This window comes from Pongo abelii, chromosome 19 (assembly GCF_028885655.2).
Source record: "Pongo abelii isolate AG06213 chromosome 19, NHGRI_mPonAbe1-v2.0_pri, whole genome shotgun sequence".
Classification (NCBI taxonomy): domain Eukaryota; kingdom Metazoa; phylum Chordata; class Mammalia; order Primates; family Hominidae; genus Pongo; species Pongo abelii.
The window spans coordinates 71,338,917-71,359,773 of NC_072004.2; the positions used below are offsets into that span (position 1 = coordinate 71,338,917).

At 41.8% G+C, this 20,857-nt stretch overlaps 2 protein-coding genes across 3 annotated transcripts in view; one reads left to right on the forward strand and one right to left on the reverse strand.

The window, feature by feature from the left end:
- LOC100454267 (keratin-associated protein 4-7) overlaps nt 1–18,793 on the forward strand; it is a 38,137-nt gene extending 19,344 nt beyond the window's left edge. The window contains exons 1-2 of one of the 2 annotated variants that reach the window (XM_024235258.3): nt 18,221–18,294; nt 18,400–18,793. In XM_024235258.3, the coding sequence (XP_024091026.3) occupies nt 18,221–18,294; nt 18,400–18,793 (468 nt within the window). Of the gene's footprint in view, nt 1–18,126 lie in introns of those variants that run through there. The other variant, XM_063718206.1, reaches the window with a different exon arrangement.
- On the reverse strand, nt 259–1,132 carry LOC100454866 (keratin-associated protein 2-1). The gene has a single exon (XM_002827576.6). It carries the CDS (start codon nt 1,068–1,070, stop codon nt 684–686), a length of 387 nt encoding a protein of 128 aa, XP_002827622.1. The 5' UTR covers nt 1,071–1,132; the 3' UTR covers nt 259–683.
- Nucleotides 18,794–20,857: the final 2,064 nt, after the last annotated feature.

The following is a 20,857-nucleotide window of genomic DNA, read 5'->3' on the forward strand; positions in this document are numbered from 1 at the left end:
GACCTACTGTAGTCTCACCATTTCCTCAGCATCACCATAAAACCTGCGACTCGAAATATGAAGGTGAATCACATGAGATATCAGATTTATTTGAAATGCTATTAAAATTATAGACCTTCCACCTGAGTTGTTCCTATTCTAAAGCTCAAAAATGGCCCTTAGAAAATCCCTCCTTTCGTTCTTCTGATTCTGCATGCTGTAATGTAAGCTAAATATGAGCTTTTGAAGAGCAATAAACAATAAATAAAAAGAAATGTGTTTGCTTCCCCAGAAATATAATTTTATTTTTTTTTTACAGTGCAAAAATACAGCATACAAGTAGTATTATCCTGGAAGAAAAAAATCTCATCTGAGAACCTTGAAATAGTAGAAAAAAGGGTGATGAGTCAGTGGGACAGAGTTCTATTCAAGAGGAGCTTTGATTTTTATTTACTCGTTTTTTTTTTCAAGCCAGGAATTTAAATGATGAAAGCTGGAATTTTTCTCGAGATTGTCAGAGAGGGCCAGGATTAGCTGCATAATTATGTGGGGAAATAGATAGGATGTTATTGTTGAATTTGTGCTTGAGGATGAGCTAGGCTGCAAAGGTGGAGTCTCTCATCTGATCCAGAAGGGATAGAAGAGTCTGCACAAGATTCTGTGCACCTGGGAATGTTTCGTGCGTTGAGGAGAGAGGTGGGGTCTCAGCAGGAGGAGGTCCTGCAGGTGGTGCTGCAAGGGGTCGGCTGGCCGCAGGGGGGCCGGCAGCAGGGGGACTGCACAGACACAGGCTGGCAGCAGGTGGTGGCCCAGCAGCAGGGCCTGCACACCACAGCCGTGCACGACGAGGGGCAGCAGGTGATGGGGCGGCAGCAGCCTTCCTGCAGGGAGCAGGGGTCGCAGCACACTGGGCGGCGGCAGGGCTCGCAGATGGGGCGCGTGCAGCGGGGCACGCAGGTCACGGGGCGGCACACGGTGGTCTGGCAGGTCACGGGGCGGCAGCAGCAGGGGTCGCGCCAGCAGCAGGGCTGGCAGCAGCCTCCCCCGTAGCTCAGGGAGGAGAAGGTGGAGCCGCAGCAGGAGCCGGTCATGGTGGTGTCTGAGGCTGGTGTGGGTTGGGCTGTTGAGAGGAGCTGGGTGTTCTCAGGTGTGAGTGCACTCCTCCCCCTCTGGGCCCTTTATATACCCTGGCTGGGAGCTGATGACCCTTCAACACATGATCATTTTCTTGTGCATCTTCTGGCCAATTAAGTGAAGATTTAGCATTGACTAATGGTATTTTGGTCACTCTTCACCTCATACATATTCATGTACATACACCACAAATATTCGCTCATTTTATTGTATTGTTTATCCTCACCAAATTTAGACATTGGATTCACTTCTGATTAATTTTCCTTTGAAATATTCCTAACCCATAAGAGAGAAAAGAATGTGTTTTCTAAACTAGTTAGTGTCTAATCGCTCTGCCCTTTGGCGCTAAAATTAGCATGTTATTCCTTGTCTTCAAAGGCTCCCATCACCAGCACCCAAGCAGTGACTTGCCTTATTAATGCACATGGGCATGATGGTAGCAGGTTAACTGCATCATCCTAGTGTAGACCAGTAGTCATCTGCTTCACAGATAGCTCCTTCCATGACTCACTTAAAGATAGGCTTGTGGTTTTTCATGTAAGCAGGGACCACAAGAAATGCGGATCCCTGCCCACTGGTGTGGTCACTCTCCCCTGACTAGGACCTGGGCTTTCCTGCCTTGGTTTTGATGTGTCATCATTCACCTGGAATGCCCTCCTCATCCTTCCAATCCAAACTCAACTTCTACCTTGATTGTAAAACCCTCTTCAAGGATCCATTGCAATTATTATATTTGTAATTTGTTTGGAATTAGTCATTGCATCTGTAGAGTCTGGGAAGGGATTGTGGAGAATAAGTAGGCCTATGCCCTCACTCTACAGCTGAGGTCCTGAGAGTGTACCAAGGTCACACAATGAGGTCACCATATGAGGTCTGAGGTCCAGGTCTCCTCAGTCTGCAGTAAGTAGCCTCTACTATGAGTTTTATGCTCATTGGATTCAGTAAACCATGGTCTTTAGACAGGAAATAAAACATATATTAAAGTAGAAGCCCAGACTTCATGCCACTGTGCAATATATCCATGTAACAATGCTGCATTTGAACCCCTTACATTTATACATATTAAACACAGATTTAAAAAAATAAGTAATGAACTTTCCTTTCAGCAGCAGGGTTAGAAGTGGTATTGGAAGAGAATTAGGGAGATGTTTTGCCCAGATGACACATTGTCATCCTGGACCCCCATTGACTCCAATAAGGATGACAATGTGTCTGAGAGGCTAGAGAAGGGACCTGGAGAAGGCTAACATGACGGAGGTTTTATTAGTGGAACTTACATACAAGGGTGGTCCAGTGGCAGTATCTGGACAGGAGAACTACTACTATTTGTAAAAAGCATGCAGTTCACATAGTATTTTCATTAGAACCCTCCACCTAACAACCTCCATTTAATCCAAAACAAAGGGCCTCAATCCCCAGTATGACCTGTGTTCTAATGGATGAGGTGGAGATTCAAACGTCCTTCAGAGTTAAGGAGTGGATCTCCAGGTTGGCCACTCCCAGATCCTTAGCTCAGAACTCCAAGCCTACATTCTTCTTTGATTGTAGGATCATTCTAAGGGTATGCTTAAATTAAGTTATTGCTGCCAGATGTGTCTGCCATACCCTCCACCTCAGCATACCCTTGAATTGCCCTTACATTCTAATCACACCATTCTTCTGAGATTTCCCTGGGGCCAGGGTTTGCAGAGGAGCATTGCAGCCAGATGTTTCAGCAGCAATATAAACTACTACAACAAAAAAGAATAATGAATGTAACAACAATCGTACTGTATAGGAAGTTTTTCCAAGCACTCAGGAGTTGATTAAACCATGTGGTTACAGGGTCATAAGACAGAGATTCTATAGCAGAAATGTGGGTATCTAGGCCCCACATGGCCTGTGTTACATTGTGAGAGTAATCAGGGATATATACACAAAATTCAGTTTTAATTAATGCACAGGATCTGCCCTGATAAGCGGTTAAGATGTCCTGGGCCATGCAATTTTGCAAAGTAACACACCTAATTTGGGCAGTTTCTTCAGTGAGAAGAGTAATATCATGGCAGGTATCATTAAAGACTGCAGCCCTATGTTAAGCCAGGGCCTCAACTTGCAGCTGTATGTCTATTGTCACCACTTGGGTGGTGAGTGGTGGGGGGCGGGGGGAGGGGGGCGTGGCAAAAGTGGCCAACGGGTAAAACCACCAGGATGCACGCTTCCAGCAGTGCCTGGCTTTTACAACTTCCCAGTTAGTAAGAATGGTGTCTAAACTGGGCACGATGTATCCCAGCAAATGAGGATGTCCCCAGGTGCATCTACCAGTCCAATTATAGGGTAAGTAAGGCCAACTGTGGATGCCGCATGCCCACAGCCATCCTATGGGGTGTGGTAGGCCCTCACGTGGAGAGTCACTCTGTCATCGCAGTCACGTATCACTGGTTACCTGAAGAGATTGGTTTCATTGCTGTCACATTCCATGTCTATTACCTGAAGAAATGGGTTACATTACACTGTGGGGGTAGCCATCCCATATTACCGGTTTTAGCTTGTGGCATGCTATTATCATGCCTTTTAATACATGTGGGTGCACAGCCCACAAGCTGTATCTATACTGCTGTTGTCCACCCTGGCCCATCATCTACAGAATACCCTACAGTGGGGGTGACATTAACCTGCTCCTATACTAGGTGGAAAATATGTTGTCTCATCTCTGATGGTGGGAAACTTATCACATGAAGTGTGGTTATTGCTAAAGGGAAATGGGTGAGGGTCATTATACCAAGTATAGAAATGGCTCCAGATACTGAGGTTAGCTGCTTGGATGCACCATGGCAGGCTGATGCTGGAGGAGAAGGGCAGCTCCCTGCAGACGCAACAGTCTGTTTTGTTTTGGGGAAAGGTCACCATTTGCACCCAGTTGGTGAAGAGGTACACCACCTATGGGCGACAGGTGAGATACCTCATGGGTAGAAGAAAGGGCAAGTCAGCCGGGCACAGTGGCTCACGCCTGTAATCCCAACACTTTTGGAGGTCAAGGCGGGTGGAACACCTGAGGTCTGGAGTTCGAGACCAGCTGACCAACATGGTGAAATCCCATCTCTACTAAAAATACAAAAAAAATTAGGCAGGCATGGTGGTGTATGCCTGTAATCCCAGCTACTTGGGAGGCTGAGGCAGGAGAATCACTTGAACCCAGGAGGCGGAGATTGCAGTGAGCCGAGATCATGCCACTGCACTCTAGCCTGGGCAACAAGAGCGAAACTCCGTCTCAAAAAAAAAAAAAAAAAGAAAGGGCAAGTCAGGCCATCTAACAAGACAGGAAGTTGTATTGTTCTGAGAGATCACCACCCCCAGCTGCAGCCTGTGCCTGGTTTGCAATACCACATGGATTGGCCACTTCTGCAACATGTTGCAGCCAGAGTAAGACAGTGTGGATATTGTAATGTCCCATAATGAGAGGATGATCACCCCCTTGTACAAGTGGGGACTAGGATTGATTATTTTAGAAGTACAAGGAGGAATAGGATGTAAAATAGGTGTGATCTGTATATCATGTTCTATGCCCTTGCCCCATGGAGTGAAAAAACTGTACCATCTGGGGCTGGTTTGTGATTTCCGGGCCCGTGTAATGATGTGCTCTCCAGTGGGTAGGTCCTATGGCAAGGGCATAGCCCCAGGTTGAGTCTCAGGTTGAGGCAAAGGAGGGGAGGACCATCCCTTACACTGTCAACCTGGATCGTGATGGTGGTATCAGGTCCTTGAGCCAGAAGAGTGTGTGCACTGGGGAGATGAGAGCACACATGTTAATTCAGGGATATCTTGGGCCTGCATGGCCTGGGTTACATTGTGAGAGTAATCAGGGATATATATACACAACATTCAGTTTTAATTAATGCAGAAGATCCACACTAAGCGTCCAGGGCATGTGATTTTGCAAAGTGACACATCTAATTTGGGTAGTTTCATTCAGGGTGCAGATGGGTGCTGGAGCCAGAGAGGGCATCTCCTGCCAGAGTTATTTCTTCAATGGTTGTTTCATCCATTCAATCAGCCCTGCTGCTATAGGGTTGTATGGCAGGTAGACATGCCAATGGATATCCAGGGCCTCCACCGATTCCTGCACTTTGTATATGGTAAAGTGAGAGCCCTGGGCACTGTTGATATCAGTGGGGATGCCACAGGCCACATATAACTCCAGTCTTTTTATGGTGGTTTTCTGGGTAACATACTTGCTGGGATATGCCTACAGTAGCCCCATGCAGGCGTCTGCACAAGTCAAGGCATAGTGGAAGCCATCAGATAGGGGCAAAGGCCCTTGGGATTCTGGGACCTTGGCCTTCATCCTAGTATAAAGGGGCTGGCACCTGCCATTCCTCTGTGGGAGGGCAGTGGGCTGAGCCTGAGGCTCCTTAGTGAAGCACTGTTCCAGCTTGAGCTTCTGCCATAGCCTGACCAGAACAGCATTGAACTGTAGGCCCTTAGATAACAGTCTATATTCAAATCCAAGCATGTCTAAATCAAAAGCTGTGTTTTCACAAATAGGCTTATGAAAATGAGATTCTCCTTCGATTTAATTTGAATAGGCTCACTTTGCACTATCCATTAATCCTCATTATATTGATAAAGCTAAAAATTTACTAACTATCCCCTCCAGAAAATTTATCAAAATTTACAATAAAACCAACCCTGTCACAAATACTTGGCCACTCTTCTATTTTTATTTTCTTTGTAGAAAGCCATCTGTTCATCCTTGTTTATTGATTGGTGTATTAAGCTGGTTTCACATTGCCACCATGGTTGAATTAGACAGCTATCGCTGCACAGCAAGCAACCACAAACTCTCATAGCTTATTGTAACAAGTATTTATTTATTGGTTGTCTATCTGTAGGTTAGTTGGGGTTTGGTTGATTAAGGCTGGCCTTGGCTTCTGGCCACAGGTTGGTTTTGGGACTTTCTTTTGAATTAGAGTTGTCATATTTAGCAAATAAAAATACAGGTGCCCCAGTTACATGTCAATTTCAGAAAAACAATAAATAATTTTATTACAATTATATCTGATTATGCATGGGTATACTTACATTTAAAAATTATTTGTTGTTTGTCTGGAATTCCATTTTAATGGAGTGTCTGGTATTTTAGGGGCCATCCTCTTCTGAGAACAGAGGCCCAAGGGAACAAACTCACATTTTGAGTCTTTGGGTCATGCCTTCTGACATCTCATTGATCAAAGCAACTCACATGGTGAAGTCCAAGTCAGAGGGTGGGAGAGGATACTTCTGGGGTTGGGTGGGAGGAGGGGGGAGAGTAAACATTAATAAAGAATAATCTACCAAAGTAGAGAATCAATTATTTTAATAATCTTTGTTGTGAGGCTTGGAAAAGACTTCTGGAAGATCAAATTAGATTATGTCTGTTTCATTAGAAATTCTATTTTGGGCTGGGCGTGGTGGCTCATGCCTGTAATCCCAGCACTTTGGGAGGCCGAGGCGGGCAGATCATTTGAGGTCAGGAGTTCAACACCAGCCTGGCCAACACGGTGAAATCCTGTCTCTACTAAAGATACAAAAATTAGCTGGGCGTGGTGGCATGTGCCTGTAATCCCAGCTACTCGGGATAATAATCAAGTGACACAGCATATCCAAGAGTATTGCCTAGAAATCTATATTTATTAAAAACAAAACTGCCTAAGATGTTCTAGGAAGATGCCAAGAAGAGTCCAAGGCCATGACCTTCTCATCAGCTCCTTGCTGGGTGCAGTTCCATCCATAAGACTGTGGCCTAAATTCAAATACAACTGCGACTTTGTATTCTCAAGAAGATGAATCAGGAGTAGGGCTCTGTGAAGTACAGCATAAACAGCCAATCTTTTTTACAAGGCAGGAAAGACCAAGGACTTAGTGACTTGAAAGGATATCAGTATTTCTGGTGGAGCTTGTGTAGGTCAAAGACCATTTATCTTGTTGCTTGATGAGGAACAAAGACCATTTATCTTGTTGCTTGTCACTTCCCTGAACCACATGGAGACACACTGTATGGGAAGAAGTGCCTCCTTCTGCTCATCATCTGCAATTCTCGTCTGACACCATGGTCAACTTCTGTTGTGGCTCTGTCTGCTCTGAACAGAGCTGTGGCCAAGGCCTCTGCCAGACCTGCTGCTGCCCCAGCTGCTGCCAGACCACCTGCTGCAGAACCACCTGCTACCATCCCAGCTGCTGTGTGTCCAGGTGCTGCAGGCCCCAGTGTTGCCTGTCCCTGTGCTGCCAGCCCACCTGCTGCTGCCCCAGCTGCTGCCACTCCAGCTACTGTGTGTCTAGCTGCTTCAGGCCCAGCTGTTATAATCCCCAGTGCTGCCAGCCCTCCTGCTGCCGCCCTTCTGCTGCACTTCTAGCTGCTGCCACTCCGGCTGCTGTGTGTCCAGCTGCTGCCATCCAGTCTGCTGCCAGACCACCTGCTGTGGCCCAGTCTCCTATGAATCCTCTTGCTGTTGAACTTCATTCCTGACCACCAGCCCTGTTTCAACCACTATGTTGTCAGTGCACTAGTCATTCTCATTCCCCTTCTCCACTGGACCTGGCCTTGCTCTGATCCACCACTACATTTATATAGCTCATTGTTCATTCCACCAAGCAACTATTTTAAAAGCAACAATTTAAATGAATATCTTACAAAACCTCCAACTTCCATGCTTGGTGTACAGTCAGATGACCAGATGTCTCACACTATTTCACTGGAATAGGCTTTTAAGCTTACAATTGCTGAGTGTCGTCTGGACTTTGCAACGAATTACGTCTGGTAGAGTAACTATATCTCAATAAATACTCTCCTGGTATCAAAAATATTTGTGACCTTTCAGTATTTTACTGTTGATTATTTATTTGGAAAATGGTTTGGGTTCCTACTGTATGGGCAATTAAAAAAATTGATATTATATGTATCAGCCAAAGCCTGTATTAGAGAAAATGCCAAATAATTCATTTTTTTGTCCAAAACAGATTGCTCACTTTACATGCCATCAAATTTATTGAGACAAAACAAGAACTCAATTTTTACTGTAATTAAATTAAGAACCAATTAGCAAGCTATTGGGCTCTGGGAATTGCATAAAATGAATGAGACCCACTTCTCATCCCTCAGGTAACTCACAATAAAATCGTGTGTTTTTTTTTGTCGGGGATGGGGTTTTTGAGATGGGGTTTCTCTATTGTTTCCCAGACTGGAGTGCAGTGGCATGATCTCAGCTCACGGCAACCTCTGCCTCCCAGGTTCAAGTGATTCTCTTGCCTCAGCCTCCCAAGTAGCTGGGATTACAGGCATGAACCACCATGCCTGGCTAATTTTGTATTTTTAGTAGAGACGGGGTTTCTCCATGTTCATCAGGCTGGTCTTGAACTCCTGACCTGAGGTGATCCGCCTGCCTCGGCCTCCCAAAGTGCTGGTATTATAGGCATGAGCCACCACGCCTGGACTGAAGGTTATTTTTCTTTCCTTTCCCTCTCCACTCAATTAATTCAATTAATCATGGATTTAATTTAAATGCATATGTCAAGGAGAGTATGTTGGTAATATTAGTGAGAAAAAGGACTCTTTTCTATTGAAGAAAAGTAATACATACGTAAGGATTGATTCATAGAAATAAAATGTGTCAATTCTGAAAATTCAGGTTAACATGCACAGGTCTCAAACACATAAGATTATGTGAAGGAGAATCAGATCACAGCCAAATGTTTATATCTTTATGAAGGGTAGCATTATTAAAAAGGCATTTTAAAAATTATAGTCCTTTTAAGGAGGAGGGATATGTCAAGATTAATTCATGGTGAGCTCTATGGAAAAATAAGAGGCATAATTTTAGGCTGAAGCCATAGAGTCAGTGGGAAAATCAGCGAGCATGAGTGATGAAACACGTCACTATGGGAAAGAAAGTGATGGAAACCAAATTGGAATTGCAATTGAGTTCTATTTTTGAGATGCTTCACTGACCCATTAATGATATTCATCCACTTATGCTCTGTTAAAGCTCCAATTGCAGAGTTTTCATGCAGGTCTAACTATGAGACATGCAAAGGTTAGGGCTCACTACACATGACCTGGATCAAGTCACCCAGCTGCCTGTGTTTCCTTTATAACTTTGAGATTCCCTTTTGCATTGGGAGTTCAGTTCATATTGTATTTCCTGTGTCTTTTCAAACCATTTCCTTCCATTTCAAAATGATATCAATCAAAATGATATCAGTAGGCTCAAGAGCTCTAGGCAAAACTTTTAGCTGAAGAGGAAAATAAAAAAGGAAAGTCAGCACAAAACTCAAAACAACATATTCAGAAATTGATATGGTAATGCGACATAAGAATCATATCTTTGGGCTCAGGCATCACTTTTCAATTTATTCCAGGACCATAAATGGTCTATACAAGCTGTTTCTCGTTTCAGTATTGCTTAAGTACCTAGGCCTGAGAAATCTATCAGAGCCTCAAACCAGTAATGATGCCTATTCTGTCATATCTGTATATTGCAAAACTGTATTTGTTTTGTTCATTTCTATGATCTCTTCTATGGCACTTAAACATTTATAAATATGTTATCTTCATTTTTGAATTTTTTCCTTTTTTTAAAAAACAGGATCTGGCTCTGTCACCTAAGCTGGAGTGCAGTGGCACCATGTCAGCTCACTGCAAACTTCAACTCCATGGCTCAAGCCAACCTCCCCTAGCTACTTCAGCCTCCCAAGTAGCTAGGACCACAGGCATGCACCACCATGTCTAGATAATTTGTGTATTTTTTGTAGAGACAGGGTCTCACTATGTTGCCCAGGTTGGTCTCGAACTCCTGAGCTCAAGCAATCCACCCACCTCGGTCTCCCAAAGTGCTGGGATTACAGGTGCGAGCCAACACGCCCACTTTATTACCAGAAAATATAGGTATTGTTACCCCATTTTTTAATTTGCCTACCACTTGTGTATTCTTTGCTATTTTTTATCCCCTACCACTTTTAGAATATATTTGAATCTTTTTAAATTTTATCAGCTTCATCTCTCAGAACCATTATTTTATGCATGACATCTACACTGTAATGGAATTCTTTATTTTGACTTGTATTTCAGTCAATGGGAATATTTCTTAAAGGAATTTTAAAGGGAAGTTATATATCCCGAGTCCTTGAATCTATGAGGAAATCTTTCCATTGCCTTCACACATGACCAATAGCTTGTGTGGATCAAAATAACAGGGTCTGGTTCTGTCACCTAAGCTGGAGTGTGGTGGCGCCATTTCAGCTCACTGCAAGCTCCAACTCCTGGACTCAAGCCATCCTCCCACCTCAGCCTCCCAAGTAGCTGGGACCACAGGCATGCCACAATTTTTTTGCCCTTCAATACAGTTTAGGCATGAATAAAATATTGAAAAATAAAATTAACCTTCAGGATTATTTAACATGCTTTGGAAACACAGAGAAAGAATCTCACCAACATCTGGAGCATGGGCACTAGTTTACTTCAGGAACACTTAAGGGGGAGTGTATATATGAAATACTAAGTCTAATTTTAACAGTTTAGTAATAGCAGGTCCTTAAAAATGTCAGAAAATAAACTTTTATGTCCTCTTATCCTCTTTGAATCCATTATGATACACCAACTTTTAAAAGGTGTTAAAAAACAGAAATCCTCATCTTACTTTCTTAGGACAGGAGACAATAGCAGATAACAAAGTGTAGCAAATTTGGGGCAAGAGCAATGGTGGTCAACTAAAGATAACAAAAGGAGCTACAACGTGAATGCATACAGAGAGAGTACCACAGAGTGTAAAGCTGGTTTTCCTTGAATCCTCAGAAAGGCTCAGAACCCGGAGGCACCAGGTAATACCCCAGAAGGCAGGGTAGGCAGCAGGCTACTTCGACCCCTGGATCCCTACCCCACCCTACAAAGTTGGTCATTAGGCCTCCCCTACTTCCAACCAGGAGAAACAAGGGTTATCTTCCAGAAAATTTAGTGAGAGAGACTCCAGATTTGGGAATAGTAGAGTGAACAAAAGTCAAGAATAGAACAGAAAACAGACTCATGCAGTGAAAATCTGAGCACTGTGCTCAGCATCCAGGACTCTGATGGCCATAAGCCTTCTAAGCAGGATATTGGAAGATTCTCCTCTAAAGAAACTAAACATATAAATCTTGACTTCCTTTTTGTGGACGAAGGGGAGGAAAGGTGAAGAGATCAATTAACAAGCCCTGCTGTCCACACAGAACTTTCAATTGGCTTTTTAGTGCCATGTTAACCAATATGCTGCAGACAGTTGGGAAATGTCTCCAGCCTGACAATTCACACTAATTTAAAAAGAAAAAAAAGAAAACGGGGGAAAAACAAATTTGACAGGAATAGAAACTACAGGGAGCAGAATAGAGCTAAAAAATTATAAAACAAGAACTATTATAAATAAAATACTCAAGAGAGCTAAGAGAAGAAACTCTCTTTGAAATAAAAATAAGATTCTAAGAAACAGGAGCAGTCAGAGAAGTCGAGTGAAACCTTGAGAATTAAAATGTGATAGAAAAAATTAGAAAAATGTTCAGTAAAATGTTTGGAAGGTAAAGTAGAACAAGAAGTCAAATAATTTGTTCTCCTGTCTTGAAGATATGTAAAATATATTTATACATATTTTCTATGCACCCTTTCTAAAGTAATGTCTGGAGGATGTGCACCACCAAAATGAAGAAGAAGTTGACAAAGAGGAGAACACAGATTCAGAAAACAGGAATTTCAAGTCAGAAAATCAGAATTGCATTCAACATAAATCCAAAAATGCAACCGTACAGCAAGCCTAGAAAGCAATCAGTGCAGAGGAGAACAGTAAGATGAGAGTTTTGGAGGGAGAACTCTAGGAAAAAGATCTTTCTAAATGGTGTGGTTACACTACTATTTCTTGACTTTTAAAGTTTAGATATTATCTATTGGCCCACTGTTATGTGTGATGAGAATTTAGCTCTTACATCCCTCTCTATCCAACAGCCACCATTCTTCCTCTCCTTTTGTGTTCCAACTTCCCAATTGACCTGAGAATTCTAAAGTACTGTCAAATGTAGTCTTTGAAAAGGTGCTCAACATCACTAATCATCAGGGAAGTGATAATGAAAACCACAATAAGATATTACCTCATGCCTGTTAGGATGGCTATTATCAAAAAGTCAAAAGATAAGTGTTGGCAAGGATGTGGTGTAAAGGTAACTCTTATACATTGTTGGTGGGAATGTAACTTGGTGCAGCCATTATGGAAAACAGTATGGAGGCTCCTCAAAAAATCAAAAATAGAACTCACCTGTGAACCAGCAATTCCACTTCTGGATATATATCCAAAGTAAATAAAATCACTATCTTGAAGATATCTGCACTTGTATGTACACTGCAGCATTATTCACAACTACTAAGATACAGAAATATCTACATGCCCATCCACAGATGAGTGGATAAAGAAAATGTATATAAATGTCATTATTCACAATGCAATTCAGCCTTCAAAAAGAAAGAAATTCTGTCATTTATAACAACATGGATGAACCCAGAGGACATTAAGCTAAGTGAAATAAGCTAGACACACAAAGACCGATACTGCGTGATCTGACTTATATGGTGGTTGCCTGGGGTGGAATGAGGAAGAAATGGGTAGATGTTGATCAAAGAGTATAAAGTTTCAGCTATCCAAAATCAGTAAGTTCTGGAAATTGAATGTATGGCATTGTGACTATAGTTAACAATACTGTATTTTACACTTGAAATTTGCTAGAACGTAAGTATTTTCACCACAAAAAGAATAACTATGTGAAGTGATTGATATGTTAATTAGTTTGATTGTGGTCATCTATTTCACAATGTATATGTATATCAAAACATTATTTTGTACACCTTGAATATATGCAATTTTTACTTGTCAATTATATCTCCAAAAAGCTTTCAAAAAGCTAACAATAAATTCAACAATATGAAACACATGAGGAACATGCTGCCAGGATCTTAGAAAAGGGCAACTTAAGGGAGAGGTGGCTTGGGCAGAGAGCATCAGGAAAGGTTTGCTTGAGGAGATAATAGCACCTAAGTCTTAAAGAACAAGTAGTATGGAGGTTCCTGCATAGTCTGTAGAACAGAATGAGAGAGGTCTCACCATTGTTGAATAGATAAGTGATGATCTACAGCTGTATAGGACTCCTAATTTCCGATTATATCAAACCCAACAAAGACCTTCCAAAAGAACATTTCTGATCAATATAAAGCTCATCTGCACACATGGACCTGCTATTGTGATCCCATCTGTGAGTCACACAGGGCTCTTCAAGGCCCTAAGCCAATCCCTACATGACCCTGTGAATATTCTGAACACTGAAGACTGTGGCATCAGTGATTCACTTTTGCTCTATTCTATTCTATTCTATTCTATTGGCATTAAGCATTCCTGGGAGTATTGTGTGTTGGGGCAATAATTCATTACTTCACTAACATATTACCTGAAATTCTGATGATCAGGTTACATCACAGAAAAGAATTAGGACAATGTCCTGAATATCTCCTACGCTTCTTAAATTTCTTGCTATAATTGATCATTATACAACAAAATCTTATTAATTTGGGACATGTGCAGGCTAATTTTCCCTGGCCTGTACCCAGGGAAAATTGGCATCTTCCAAAAAATTCATGGACAAATTGGGAAGGTAAATGTAATTACAGAAGATATATTTAACCTAGCGTGAATGTACTTTGTGCTAATTGCAAGTGAATCATATTTTTCTGTACCTGAGCCTTGAACCTCATCACTTAGAAGCATTCTTTAGCTATGGTGCTTAATTATGTTTAAATGTATTGGGAAGAAGCTAAATGACATTATTATTTTATCTTATTTTTTAAGTTTTGAGGTACAAGTGTGACTTTGTTACATGCATAGATTGCATAATTAGCAACTCAGGGCTTTTAGGCCATCATCATATGAGTAACATAAACTGTACCCATTAAGTAATTTCTCATTGTCAACCCCACTCTCACTCTTTAAGCTTTCTGTGTGTCCATGGTCTATCATTCTACTCTCTATGTCCATGCACACACATTATGTAGCCCCCATGTGTGAGAATATGCGATATTTGTCTTTCTGTGTCTGACTTGTTTCATTTAAGATAATGATCTCCAGTTCCATCCACGTTGCTGCAAAATACATGATTTTATTATGATTTTATGGCGGAATAGCATTAAGTGATATTATTTTCTAAAGTCCAAGTCAACCAAATTAGTGTAGCCTGCACTTTGGGGCCATTATTAAGTAAAATGAGGGTTATCTGAAAGCAAGCACTGCATATCCTACAATACTGCAACAGTCAGTCTGGTAACTGAGATAATTACTTGGGGATTAAAGGGTGGTCATGTATACAGTATGGACACAGGGAGGACATTTGTCCCAGGCAAGACAGAGCAGGATTGGTGATATTTCGTCATACAACTCAGAATGGCATGCAATTTAAAACTTACAAATTGTTTATTTCTGGAATCTTCCATTAAATATATTAGAACCATGGTTGACCATAAGTAACTGAAACCATGGAAGGTAAATCCACAGATAGGGAAGGACTACTATAATGCTATGAAGAGAGCATTAAGGGTGATTCTGGTCAGGGCTCAGAAGAAAATAATAGCTGCAGGGAAAGTCTGAATCTTCTCACAGATTATTAGATAGTCATGGCCGGAATGCTGAGAGAAATATGGACAATAGAGGCTATTCTCATGAGATCTCAGATGGAAATGAGGAACAAGAATTGGAAACTGGAGTAAAGGCCATCCTTGTTACAAAGTGGCAAAGGACTTGATTGAATTATGTTCATGTTCAAGGGCTTTACAGAAGGCAGAGTTAAAGAAAGATGAACTAGTGTATTGGGGGAAGAAATTTCCAAGAAAAATGTTGAAGGAGCTGCTTGGTGTCTTTGAACTGCATATAGTAAAATGCAAGAGGAAAGAAACGATTTAAAGGTGGAATTCACAATTAAAAGGGAAACAGAAAATATAGATGTAGAAAATGTGCAGCCTGACCATATAAAGAATGAAAAAGCATGCAAGGGTGTGGCCAAGTGATGCTTTGATACAAGGATTGATATGAATAGAAGGAAGCTAGGTGTTGTTCATCAAATCAATGGGAGAATGACTCTGAAGGCATTTCAGAGACTGTTGAAGCTATCCGTCCCATCACAGGCTCCAAATGAGAGAATCTTGAGGTCAGAAAGGGCTTGGTGCTCTCCACATCCTAGCACAGTGCCCCTTTGCTGCTCCAGTTGTGGCTCAAGTGGGCTTAGATGAGACTTGCGCTGCCGCCGCAGAGGCCACAAACTATGAGCCTTGGTGGCATTCATGTAGTACTGACTGTAGATACACAGACTGCAGGAGTTGTGGGGCCATGGTGGTCCACCTAGGTTAGAAAGGATGTTTCTGACAGCCTGCCATAGGGGTGCAGCCACAGCAGAGAGGTCTTCTTAGAACCATGCTCAGGAAAATGGGGGGTTACAGCAGCCACTGAGACCCTAGAACTGTAGAACTATCAGCCTGCAATACTAACCTGAGAGAGCTGCAGGCAGAGACTCCAATCAGATAGCTGCTGTATGGGCTGAGCCCAGCAAAGCCATGGGGCAGGGCTATTTGAGGGCATTTGGGGCCTAACACCAAGGCCCCCAAGCAGCCCTGCTCCATGGCGGACACATCCAGGAGGCAGCACATGGAGTCGAAGGTTATTCTCCAGTCTTAAGATTTAATGCTGTCTTCCCTGTTGGACTCACTTGGGGCCAGTCACCCTTTTTTTCTTTCCTGTTGCTCCCTTTTGGAATGGGCCTGTCTGTCCTATGCCTCTTCCACCGTTGGATTTTGGAACTAGATAACTTCTTTAATAGGGTCATATATGGAGGAGAATTTGCCTCAGGATAAGTCCTGTGTTGAGTCTCATTCATATCAGATTTACATGACACTCTTAGATTTACATTTTGACTTTTAAGTTGGTGCTGGAACATGACCTTGGAATTATTGGGATAAAATGAACATATTTTGCATATGAGAAGGACATGGATTTGGGGGGCCAAGGGTGGAATGCAATGGTTTGAATGTGTCCCTCAAAGTTCATGTGTTGGAAACTTGATCCTCAAAGCAGCAGTGTTGGGAGGTGGGCCTAACAGGAGATGTTTGGGTCATGGTGACACCACCCTCATGAGTGGATTAATGTTGTTATCACAAGAGTGGGTTCCTTATAAAAGGACTTTGACTCCTTCTTTCTCTGTCTCACCCTCTCTTTTCCCTTCCACAATGGGATGACATGGTATTCCTGGTTATCTATAACCAAGTCTCATTCTATAAACGGAATCCTAACTTCCACAACTTTCCACATATGTTATTTATCAGGGAACATGTTACTTACCACATAAATAAGTGTAGTTTTCCTGAAATGAAACTCTGATCTCCTTGTTTGGAATGTTTTCCTCTCTTTTATCCAGAAGTCAAAAGATATATACATTTTTAAAGGACCTTACATGCTTCTATGTCATCAAAGAGCCTTCATTCACTCAACAAACATTTATTACTGGTGTTCTCTGTGCTGAGTATCACGGTAACAAGAATAAATGCCATAGCCCATGCCTTCAGGGTATTTGCATTGCACATGGTGGAATGACAGACGTAAGTGACTGTGATACAGTAGAATGTATCAAATTATGAGCACAAGGCAGGAAATAATGATAAATGAATGGGGTAGCTTATCAGGAAAGATATTATTGAGGAGGAAATATTTAACTGGGTTTTGACAATTGAGTAGGAGTTTGCAGAGTGGATAAAAAAAGATGAAACATTCCAAGAAGATGAAGCAGTTTCAGCAAGCTTAGCAAATTGTATTCTTTATCGCTTTCTTGGCTACACTAAGACATATTAGGCTTACTTTCTCTTTAATATTGGACAAGATTTTGTTTGTTCGTTTTAGCTTTTTAATGCTTCTTTTGAGTATTCTGCTAAAAGAGTAATAAGTATGTACACTACTTTATAAGGTTGTAATAAAGAGTGAAAATGAAAAAGATATTTAGCACAATGTCTGGTACATAGTCAATACTTCACAAGTAATATACATACCCTGAGGGTGTATGGAACTTATCCACATACTATACATTTTTATTTTAGTTGTTTAATGAACATAATTGTAATTCTTTTCATTTTTGCCAAATTCTGTTTCTTATGCATGTGTCTTATACAAGTACCTGCAGGAAAAAGAGGAGGGTTTATCTGTTCTATACCCAAAGTACCCAATAGAATGTCTTAGATGCATATTATTGAAGGCTTAATAATTCTAAATATTGTTTACATATAACAAATGCTTTTGTCAATGAAAAATCCATCATGCAATTTTGATGATCAAAGATAAATCAAAACTTCCTACTCCAAATGCCTATACTGTGAGACATACAGAAAAATGTGTTTTTACTCCTTAAAGGCAATGAGTCATGGCTAAGTACTTTCACTTGGAGTGGTGGAATGAGATCTGACACAGAGTTTATAACTTCCTTGAGATCTGACCATCTCCCCAACCATTCAAGAAGCATACACGGAATCAGAGTCATCTTCATTATAGATGGGACATCCTTCTCCCAAATGAGTCCTTCCTTCTAATTCCTTTCCAACATGTCATCTGACCAGGAGATTATTTGACAACAAAACACACATTCACATTATAAAAATTGTCCCGCATGATTTGCAGAGAGCAATCTACAGGTAGGAGGTAGAATCACATTTAGAAATAAAGTGTCAGAGTCATGTGACCAGTGCTTTGTAAAAGACACTGCATAGACCAGGGACAAAGGCGACCCCCACTAAGGAAGAAATATGGCAAGTGTTTCCAATAGAAACACAGGAGCACAGCAGGAAAAGGAAATGGGTTATTTTCTCTCTTTTGGAGTATTTAACTTGAAACACACAATTATGTAATTACATGATTAAGTTTTCCACGAGGTAAATAATAAGGCAATAATGACGTGGTGGCAATGGGCCTTCAGCAGGGTATAAAGGAGGCAATGGACCCAGAAGACTTCCAAACCCAAGAACTTCACTCTCTTGGAAACCCACCCAGATCCTCCCCGTTCTGACACCATGGTCAACTCCTGTTGTGGCTCCGTGTGCTCTGACCAGGGCTGCGGCCAAGACCTCTGCCAGGAGACCTGCTGCTGCCCCAGCTGTGGTGAGACCACCTGCTGCCGCCCCAGCTGCTGTGTATCCAGCTGCTGCAGGCCCCAGTGCTGCCAGTCTGTGTGCTGCCAACCCACTTGCTCCCGCCCCAGCTGCTGTCAGACCACCTGTTGCAGGACCACCTGCTACCGCCCCAGCTGTTGTGTGTCCAGCTGCTGCAGGCCCCAGTGCTGCCAGTCTGTGTGCTGCCAACCCACCTGCTGTCGCCCCAGGTGCTATGAGAAGACCTGCTGCCGCCCTAGGTGCTGCATCTCCAGCTGCTGTCGCCCCAGCTGCTGTGTGTCCAGCTGCTGCAAGCCCCAGTGCTGCCAGTCTGTGTGCTGCCAGCCCACCTGCTGCCGCCCCAGCTGCTGCCACCCCTGCTGCTGCCTGCGTCCAGTCTGTGGCCGAGTCTCCTGCCACACCACTTGCTATCGCCCAACCTGTGTCATCTCCAGCTGCCCCCGCCCCTTGTGCTGTGCCTCCTCTTGCTGCTGAGCCCACTGCCCTGGCTCACGTCCCCCTTCACCACTGGCCCACAGATGTAGACTGTGCTGACCATTAGGACACATGGAGTGGGGTTGATGTCATTCAATAGGATGGACCTCATGCTTCCAATGAGCCCATCACCATTTCACTGACTCTTTGAGAACATTCTGGTTCATTTTAAACTCCCTCCCTTGCTTTCTTTTTCTTCCGGTGGTGGCACCAAATGTGAATTAATTTGTAATCCACTAGCTAAGACATTATTCCAATCTTCTGATTTCCTTATTTTCTTTATCACTTTGAGGTACAGATTCTCCTTCTCAGTGAGGTAGACATTATCTGCAGGACCAGTTTTGTCACTGAGGTTGCACCCTCAGATCCAGCCACCCAGTTATAGTCTGTGTTTCTCCTAGCGTGAATTTCTTATGCTTTGTTGCATCTCTGCTTTCTAATAAACTTTTCTGCACATAAGAATTCATTGGTTTCATTCTCTATTGCTTTCATAATTATTTTCCTGATTCCCTGGCAATTATATTTTACACAAAGACACAGGAAGAGCAACCCGTGTTGAAATCATTTTGAAGATACATGCTATATCAAATATAGATAATTTAAGGTATTGGAATAAAAATGCTGTGTGTTTATGTGTGTGTGTGCACATGTGTCTTAATATCCTAAATTAAGACAGATTTAATTCATGCCTTAGCTCTTGAAACACATTTTATCATGAACACCTTATATCTCACAATACTATTGTCCCTATTTTGACAAAAAAGATAAAACCAAATTTCTGAAAAGTAGACACCAATGAAAGAAGGGAAATCTTCTATAAAAATTTAATGTACTCAAGTCATTTCACTCAATAAACAACATTTTGGAATTTATAATCAAAAAGTGGGCTTTATTTCCCAGTAAGTTCTGCTGAGAAAAAAAAAGCATATTGAGCTGTATTTTATCTGGATAGCATAGTATATTTCTACAGTGGTCTCTATAGGTTTACGTTATAATTTAAACATCTCTACACTTAACATTTTAATATATGTAAACCCAGCAAGGCTGAAAATTTCAAGACTCACTTTTCTTTTTAAGAATTATTTTCTTGCGTAGAGGTGTTTGTAGTATTCTCTGATGGTAGTTTGTATTTCTGCTGGATTGGTGGTGATATCCCCTTTATCATTTTGTATTGCGTCTATTTGATTCTTCTCTCTTTTCTTCTTTATTAGTCTTGCTAGTGGCCTATCAATTTTGTTAATCCTTTCAAAAAACCAGCTCCTGGATTCATTAATTTTTTGAAGGGTTTTTTGTGTCTCTATTTCCTTCAGTTCTGCTCTGATTTTAGTTATTTCTTGCCTTCTGCTAGCTTTTGAATGTGTTTGCTCTTGCTTTTCTAGTTCTTTTAATTGTGATGTTAGGGTGTCAATTTTGGATCTTTCCTGCTTTCTCTTGTGGGCGTTTAGTGCTATAAATTTCCCTCTACACACTGCTTTGAATGTGTCCCAGAGATTCTGGTACGTTGTGTCTTTGTTCTCGTTGGTTTCAAAGAACATCTTTATTTCTGCCTTCATTTCGTTATGTACCCAGTAGTCATTCAGGAGCAGGTTGTTCAGTTTCCATGTAGTTGAGTGGTTTTGAGTGAGTTTCTTAATCCTGAGTTCTAGTTTGATTGCGCTGTGGTCTAGAAGAAATGGATAAATTCCTCGACACATACACCCTCCCTAGACTAAACCAGGAAGAAGTTGAATCTCTGAATAGACCAATAACAGGAGCTGAAATTATGCCAATAATCAATAGCTTACCAACCAAAAAGAGTCCAGGACCAGATGGATTCACAGCCAAATTCTACCAGAGGTACAAGGAGGAACTGGTACCATTCCTTCTGAAACTATTCCAATCAATAGAAAAAGAGGGAATCCTCCCTAACTCATTTTATGAGGCCAGCATCATCCTGATACCAAAGCCTGGCAGAGACACAACCAAAAAAGAGAATTTTAGACCAATATCCTTGATGAACATTGATGCAAAAATCCTCAATAAAATACTGGCAAACCGAATCCAGCTGCACATCAAAAAGCTTAT

Excerpts from the sequence above, each read along its gene's own strand:
- LOC100454866 (XM_002827576.6), bottom strand. The coding sequence starts at position 1,070 with ATGACCGGCTCCTGCTGCGGCTCCACCTTCTCCTCCCTGAGCTACGGG.